Here is an 8,977-nt window from a genome sequence, read left to right on the forward strand (position 1 = left end):
GCTTAGCTCCCTTATTTGCATATATGCTATGTACAAGACAGGCAGGTTTCTTTCACTAATAACGAACCCTGATTTTAAAAGATTAACTGAAGTTTTCTGTCTTCCATGTCTCTTCCCCCACCCCGCAGAGGTTGTGCACTCAGCTTCTCAACTAGTAGACAAGGCTGTAGTATAAGCAAAAACATCACCGCAACACCCACCACTGGGTGCACTGAGAAGGCGGAAACTAGATCTTTAAACAGAATGCAAATATATATTTATTTCCCCAGAGCCCATGCCGTATACAGGTTCCCCATCCCATGCATGCACCACTGCTTATAGAGACAGCCACATTACTGGCACCTGCAAGTTTAACACTACAGAAGTTATTGACGGTGATTTGGTCTGCCTGCCAGTCTGTCAGATCATTGCTGTCTGCCATCTGAAAAGACAGGAAGTCCCCTACACACACTAGAAGGTGGGTGTAATTAAAAATAATTTTTGGAAGCACATTTCCTTCAGCGCACGCTAGCCCAATCTCGTCAGATCTCAGAAGCTAAGCAGGGTCGACCCTGGCAAGTATTTGGATGAGAGACCTCCAAGGAATACCAGGGTTGTGACGTGGAGCAGGTTGTGGCAAACCACCTCTGAACATCCCTTACCTTGAAAACCCCACGAGGGATTGCCATAAGTCAGATGTGATTTGATGGCAAAAAGCCCCCCACTGAAATAGAAAATATATGTTTAGTTTACAGCATTTAGAAGTAATAGGGGCGGCTTCTTCTTAAACTTTAAAAGTGCTTATAACAATATTCGAATTCAAATTCTGTTCACAGGACAGTGGCTGATATGGAGAGATGACAGTCACCACGAAGCTTATTTAAAGAACTCTTATGCATTATGGCTAAAGCAAGAAGACCAGTTACCAGGAACTCCTGTACTGTTTTCATTTTTATAACAGCCTTCTGGAATAATACTCAGCCTTTTGAGGAAAGTGGATTCTCTGCCATCTATTCAAACAGATTTCTTAATCAGTTTCCTAAGAACCTTCCAGCAGAGACAACAGTGCTGGATTTATCACACAATAATATCTCTCAGCTACAGATATCAGAGTTTAGGTATATTTTGAGATTGCAGGTATTAAACCTGTCTCATAATGTCATCCAAGAGCTTGACTTCAGTGTCTTCCAATACAATGAAGACTTAGAACACCTGGATTTATCACACAACGTGTTACAGACTCTCTCCTGTCATCCTGCTCTAAGTCTCCGGCATCTGAATCTCACTTACAATAACTACACAGACATGCCCATTTGTCCGGAGATTGATATGCCGAAACTGCAATATCTTGGTCTCGGTGCTAAAAGGATACTCGGATCAGATTTCAGTGCACTTGCTCATTTACTACTGGATACTCTCTTCCTGAGCCTAGAAGGCCTCTCTGAATATAAAGCGAAAAGTATTCCAGTGTTCAACACAAAGACCATTCAGCTTGTATTACACCCCCACAAAGATTTCCGTATTCTCACAGATCTAGAACTTAACGCTACAGAAAGTTTAGAATTGTTCAACATCCATGATACGCAAGTCAATGAGTTGAGAATGTTCTTGCTCAGCAGAAGTGGAAGATTACTAAACCTAACACTGAACAATATGCAGTGTTCCTGGGAAGAATTACTCAGCATTCTGCAGGCTGCATGGGAAACAACTGTTGAACATTTAGTTATCTCTAATGCCACTTGGATGGATGCAACTAATGCAAACAATTTTAATTATACTGAAACATCTCTAAAAACATTGGTAATTAAACAGACGATAATCACTTCAATTAAATCTGACCCACAGTACATGTATAGGATATTTTCAGACATGAACATCACAGCATTGACAATTTCCGGTGCAAAGCTGATACACATGCTTTGCCCTTCCAAACCCAGTCATTTTACCTACCTATGTTTTTCTTATAACCTTTTAACAGATGCAGTGTTTGAAAGCTGCAATAATTTGACCCTCCTTGAAATGCTTATTCTACCAGTAAATCAGCTTAAACATCTAATAAAAATGAGTTTAATGACCAGCCACATGAAGTCTCTGAAATATTTGGACGTGAGCCAGAATTTATTGCAATACAAAGACCATGAGAAGGGGTGCCACTGGGGTGAAAATCTGGCTGAACTAAATTTGTCATCGAACCAGTTGTCTGATTCCGTCTTTCACTGTTTGCCAGTCAACATCCAAAAGCTTGATCTTCAACACAACCAAATTTCAAGAATCCCCAAAGAGATTGTTGAGCTCAGAGCTTTGGAAGAACTGAATTTGGCTTTTAATAGGCTAACTGATCTGCCTGGGTGTGGTCAGTTTACAAGTCTGAGATTACTGAATACAGAAAATAATTCAATAGTCGCACCATCTTCCAAATTCTACCATACCTGTCCAAGGATCAGAGAAGTTAAAGCAGAGAATAACCCGTTCAGGTGTTCCTGTGAAATAAGAGAGTTTATCGATCTTAGAAAACAAGGATTAGTGGTATTGGTTGGCTGGCCTGAGTTTTATCAATGTGAATACCCAGAAGACGTAAGAGGAATCTGGTTAGAGGATTTTCATGTCTCTGAACTTGTCTGCAACTTAACACTTTTGATTGCTGTCGTTCTAGTTATTATAGTGGTCTCTGTGGCTATCGTTTGCTTCCTGTGCATCTATTTGGACATCCCTTGGTATTTGAAGATGATGTGGCAGTGGACTCAAGTGAAACGCAGGATTTGGAAAAATTATCCTGAAGACTTTCCTGATGATATAGAATTCCATGCCTTTATCTCGTACAGTGAGCATGATTCTGACTGGGTGAAGAATGTCTTGATTCCAAACTTGGAGAAGGAGGATGGTTCCATACGGATCTGCCAACATGAAAGGAACTTCATTGCGGGCAAGAGCATTGTAGAGAATATCATAGACTGCATTGAGAAAAGTTACCGATCCATCTTTGTGTTGTCTCCCAATTTTGTTCAGAGTGAATGGTGTCATTATGAGCTGTACTTTGCCCATCACAAGCTATTCAGGGAAAACACCAGCAGTTTGATCCTCCTCTTGCTAGAACCAATCCCACCCTACATCATTCCTGCAAAGTATTACAAGCTAAAAGCTCTCATGGCAAAGAGAACCTACATGGAGTGGCCAGCAGAGAAGAGCAAGCATGGACTTTTCTGGGCGAATCTTAGGGCTGCTGTTCATATTAGGCTTCCAGAGACATGAATAAGTGTTATGTGAAAGTTCTTTTATGATTTCTATGAAATGAATAAAGTTTAAAGCAAGCAGGTGTCCTATATGCACCTACCAGTTGGGAAAACAACCTCAAACACAGTGACCAGCATTCTAAGATCATGTCTGAGGTAGCTGACCAGCATTACTGCAGACTTTGCATGCAGTCTCAGGAACCCTTAGGCAGGATGTCAGTCAGTGTCATAAAGCTCAAATTAAGTTGCATGATATATGGGCTGCTCTTAGCGTAAACAAAACTGGCAACGTACAAAATAAGCAGTGCAAAAATATATTCCAAAAGGCTAAATACAAATGCCACTATAACACTGACACACAGTAAATATACTATTATAACAATTGTTGAACTAGTTATATTCCTTCATTTTTCCAGTAAGGCAAAAAAAGTTTGTAGTGATGAGGAAAAGAAGGCTTCACAAGAAACAGTTTCGTTAATGAGCCCAGGGTGAGTTCAATATGCGAAGTTAGTGGTTAACAGCCCATTCCTGAAAACAAGGGAACAGATTAGAAAGGACATCACTTAAGTACCAATTGCTTTCAGCTAAGAGTTGCTGCTTCGTCCTAAGTGTGTTTATGCAGAAGCAAGTCCTATTGAATTCATTGTGTGGGTGTTATGCTCTAATAAGAGCCAGTGTGGTGTGGTTAGGAGCAGTAGACTAATCTGGAGAACTGGCCTTGATTCCCCACTCCTCCACATGAGCAGCAGGCTCTGATCTGGTTTGATTCCCCACTTCTCCACATGAATCCAGCTGGAATTCCAAAGGATGCTCTGAGATAAGCAGATAAGAAGCAGCTGTCTGCATATTTTTTGTTTATTTCCTTTTGTTCCCTAGCTCTGCTCCTGAAACAAAACCTCTTGAAGTGCCTCTTGAGCAGAAATACAGAAAGATGTGTTTTGAGGGTAGGATTGGAAGGAGAAGTAAAAGTAAAAGGGAGACCTTCAGTATTATTAAAACCCAGCTTTACACTGACAGAACTAGTATTGCAAAGACAAACAGAAACTCCGGAAAGTTTGCCTTTGTAAGTCAGTAAACCAACTTCCTCATACCTGAAGCCAAAAAACAAAACGAACCCCAAGCGTCACATTTTTGGAGTGGGAAGAGAGAGGGCGGACAGAGGGAGAGCTGTTTCTGTCTGGCCCTCCCATCAACTCCAAGGTGGCCAGTAACAGCTTCTTATTCCTGTCAAGAAGGAAGCTGTCACACAACTGCCCTGTCCCCTTTCTGTGCTTGGGTGTTTCCTCCTGTCTGCAGTTAAAGAGGAAGGCAGCCGTTCCCTCACAGTGAAGCAGGTAAAGAAATGACAGGCGGTTTCTTCTTCAGTGCTAGTTTTCTTTTAGAGGTCTTTTCTTCCTTTGCCAACTTCCTCACAATATTTTCTTCCCTTTCCCCATGTCTTCCAGTTAATGACAAGTTGTAGAACTTTCTGCATAGTTCAGCATTTAGAGGATTTGCAAAACCTACATTCTCTGTTGTCTTCCAGACTCTTTTCTCAAGGATTGCAAGTTTGTAAAAAAAAAAAAAAAAAATCATCCCCCTTTCTAAAGAAAAGTTTTTATTAATCATGTCTGCATCTTGAAATCAGCCTGTTATGGCTCTGAAATTTTACTGTATGTAAATGTTTTGATGACGCCCTCTGGATATCAATCTTGGCTGATCTGTGATTGTAACAAACAAGGAACGATTGGTCGATTGGGGAAGAAACCCGTGTTGATTTAATTCTTCTCAACTATGCTAGTAGTTAGTACCACAGCGTGCTTTCCCTTTTGCTGCTGCTGAAAAAACTGCCCTGGGTTTTGCTGCTGCATGACAACTTCTACGAGAAAATTCTCTTGGAAATCAAAATTACTTGTACAACTAGTTCTGTATTGGCTTTCATTGGCTTTCAGTTTCTCTTAGGGGAATGTTCTGAAAACTTCCCAGCATGTTTATGGAAAGCTGATGATGCCTACCCTAGGGCAGACACAGAGGAGACATAGGGTTTCCAGGTCCTCCCTGGCCTCCGGTGGGGGATGGGGGGGGTAAGGGTTGCCAAATTCCAGGCTGGGAAACTCCTGGAGATTTGGGGATGGAGCCTGGGGAGGACAAGGTCCTCAGTGGGGCACAGTGACATTGAGTTCTCCCTCCAAATCACCCATTTTCTCCAGGGGAACTGGTCTCTGCAGTCTAGAGATTAACTATAATTCCAGGGGATCGCCAGGTCCCACCTGGAGGCTGGCATTCCAAGTGTGAGGGCTTTTGGTGTCCTCGGCTACACAGGCTGGCCTGGGAGCTCCCCTGCTGTAAGCTCATCCCACACGTTGCCAGCGTGGTATGAGAGCTAGCACGGTGTAGTGGTTAAGAGCGGTGGTTTGGAGCAGGGGTCTGATCTGGTGAACCGGGTTTGATTCCCCACTCCTCCACATGAGAAGCGGAGGCTAATCTGGTGAACTGGATTTGTTTCCCCCCTCTTACACAGGAAGCCCAGCTGGGTGACCTTGGGAAACTTACAGCTCTCTTAGAGCTCTCTCAGCCCCACCTACCTCACAGTCTGTCTGTTGTGGGGAGGGGAAGGGAAGGTGATTTGAATTCCGGTTTGAATCTCCCTTAAGTGGTAGAGAACGTCGGCATATAACAACCAACTCTTCTTCATCGCCATGACCCAGATCTGAACCGAGTGGTTCCAGCATGCTCTAGGGCTGTTTTAACATCCCATTACACTCCTGATTGAATGAAATTCTTCTGAACAGTCATTTTCAGCAGCTGAAGCCCTTCCCTGCATACTGATGCAATGATTGAAAAAGGTTTTGCTGATGATCTAGTTGCCCTGTGGCCATTTGAGAAACAGGAGCCCTGTCAGAAAAAAGGTGACAGGCTCTTGCCATTACTTTAGGGTTAACCCCCTTGGGTTCACCATGAGGTAAAGGCAAGTGTTTTAGTAAACAAAAACCCAAGTGATGCCACACCAGTCCTTGGCACCGTGCCTCATGATGCCTGGCAACAAGTATGGAAATCCCCCCACACGCCCAGTGGTTTTTTAAAAAGTCCCACTGCATATTTGGGATGCCTTGGTCTGTTACACAAATTGCCTTTTATTTTTTCGTCTAGTTTTCACTTGTGCTTTCCTTCGCCTGTACGATGGAATGAAAGATAGATTAAAATACATCCCTATAGAAGCACAACCGCCATATCAATACATCAAATGAACAATACAAAATCAACAGTGATCAAGATTAGAGATGTAAAATTTCTGAAAATTTTGAAGCCAGGAGGGGGACTTCTTTTTTTTCCTGGAAAAAAGAGGGAAATTTGGGGAGGGGGGAATTGAAATATGTGCAACAAGCACTTTCCTATTAACTCTATTTTTAACTGATTGAACAGCATTAAATGCTTTAATTATAACTTAGTGTATAAAATTTTACTAATTGGCCTATATATGTAATTAAAATATAAATTAGTTCTTTTTCCATAAGAAAAAGTATACTGAATATTTGAGCAAGGGTAATAAACTGCTGCACCCTTGGCTACCATAGCACACGTATCTTCAATTTTTGGCAACTGGCCCGGAAACATAAAAGTTGAAAGTAGAAGCGAGGATATAATGATCAGGCTGCATTTTCATCCAACATCAGGGGTGGAGAGGCTATTGAACTTACAGGGAAATTGGATGGTGGGCTTCTGCCTTAGAGGGCCACTGGCAGCAAGGGGCAAACAGAGCCAAGCTCCAGTGACTCTGCCAGTGCCTCAGGGGCCACTTGGCTTGGGAGAGTTGATAGGGTTGCCAGCCCCGGGCTGGGAAATACCTGGAAATTTTGGGGGCGGAGCCTGAGGAGGGTGGGGTTTGGGAGGGGAGGGACTTCAATGAGGTTCATTGAGTCCACCTTCCAAAGCAGCCATTTTCTCCAGGTAAACTGATCTCTGTTGCCTGGAGATCCGTTGTAATAGCGTGAGATCTCCAGCCACCACCTGGATGTTGGTAACCCTAAGAGTTGATGACCAATGTCTGCACTAGGGTTGCCAGGTCCCTCTTTGCCACCGGTGGGAAGTTTTTGGGGCAGAGCCTGAGGAGGGCGGGGTTTGTGAAGGGGAGGGACTTCAATACCATAGAGTCCAATTGCCAAAGTGGCCATTTTCTCCAGGGGAACTGATCTCTATTGGCTGGAGAACAGCTGTAATAGCAGGAGATCTCCAGCTATTACCTTGAGGTTGGCAACCCTAGTCTGCATGCCAGCTGCCTCCACCGCTGCCACCAGTGTGCAGGAGGCAATGAGTGAGCCAGAGCCCATTGTTGGCACCACTGATTTGAATTGCCTTGCAGCTCAGGCTTGTACCACCACAGGTACTGTGGCTTGCTCCAGAACCATTTTCTCTACTCTGTCTTGTCTGGCCCAATATGTTTTTTAAAACTTGTTTTGAAGAAATAATGGAGCCATTCTAGGTAAGAGTAGACTGCATATGAAGTCTACATTACCCATTAACACTTTTAAAAAAGAATTTCAGTAAAATGTTAAGTACAAAGAAATTATTTGCTATGTCAGTGAACGTGGTTCAATGCATTTTCATGCAAACTTTGGACCCATTTTGTCATTTTAAGGTGTTGCTCTGTTTTATGCTCTTGCTGGGTTTTAATGCTGGGTTTTTAATTGGTAAAACTTTTATGGTGTTTATGCTCTTCTTTTACTTTATGAGCTACCTTGAGCAGGCTATATGAAGAGACCGCACAGGAATCATCTTGATAAACAAATACCTTTCCTTCCCAAAATGTTCAGGATGCTTAGGATGGTAATGAAAGCCTCCGGATTGTAGAGTACTCAAGACTGAAGTGTAAGAAAATGTTAAATGAGATTCTCAACAGCAACTGAAGGTAATTTTTTTGTTCCTATTTCTTATCAAGAGAGCATGTTCAACAACTGTAACAACTTTATGCAGTGTGCTGGTTTCACTAGCAATTCATATGAACACTGAAAGGCTCGTCTTTTTACGTTAAAAACCTCCTGTTTCCTTCCTACTTCCTCCCTCCCATTTTATGCTGTTTTTTTTTTTTAATATGCTTAAATCCAGCTATTTTAGCAAGCACCTACAGTATTTTGGAGAAGATAATTCCTGCAATCAAGCTTTGTAGCACGAGGTTTTTGTTTGCTTGTTTCTAAATTGAAGTATTGCCGCCAGTTTCCTGTAAAACGACAGTTCATTTTTAGCTCAGTTAAGCAAGTTCTGCTTTTGTGATTAAATTTCCTCATGATGAAATCTTGTAATCTGCCAAAATACTTCCTTTAATCTGTGCTTGCTGTCTTTTCAAATCTACACTTGACCAGAAAGGCAGCTGGATTTCACTGCTGGGGGAAATCCTAACTTTGCTTTTGAGCTAATATCATCCATCCTCATGTAGTTATTAAGGAAATGATTTTTCTTTTGCTGTCGCTTTGGGTGGCATAAAAGTAGGAACTAAGATTTACCTCTAGATATATGGGGGATCGTGGGCTGAAACATTTGTAAAATAAAGTGGTCTTTGGCCACGCATGCATTTGTGGTGCGCTTCCTTGATGGTGAACATAACTGGTATTGTTGATTGTGAAGACACTGCACATGCTTGTCCATCTTTTATGGCAGTCATTGATGTAAAGTCAGAGACATAGATTTGGGAAACTCTTGCTAAACAGCTGTAACCTGGCAGAAGGAGGGTAAGAACCAGTATGATATAGGGGTTGGAATAGTGATGCTCCCAAGACCCTCAGCCCCCAGCCCCC

At 42.4% G+C, this 8,977-nt stretch overlaps 1 protein-coding gene across 1 annotated transcript; it reads left to right on the plus strand.

The window, feature by feature from the left end:
- The first annotated feature begins 879 nt into the window (after nt 1-879).
- LOC130482390 (toll-like receptor 1) lies at nt 880-3,228 on the plus strand. The gene has a single exon (XM_056855098.1). The coding sequence runs from the start codon at nt 880-882 to the stop codon at nt 3,226-3,228; it is 2,349 nt and encodes a 782-aa protein (XP_056711076.1).
- Nucleotides 3,229-8,977: the final 5,749 nt, after the last annotated feature.

Source organism: Euleptes europaea, chromosome 9, assembly GCF_029931775.1.
Source record: "Euleptes europaea isolate rEulEur1 chromosome 9, rEulEur1.hap1, whole genome shotgun sequence".
NCBI lineage: Eukaryota > Metazoa > Chordata > Lepidosauria > Squamata > Sphaerodactylidae > Euleptes > Euleptes europaea.

What these genes read in the sequence shown, in the direction of transcription:
- LOC130482390 (XM_056855098.1), top strand. Translation starts at nt 880, where the DNA reads ATGGCTAAAGCAAGAAGACCAGTTACCAGGAACTCCTGTACTGTTTTC.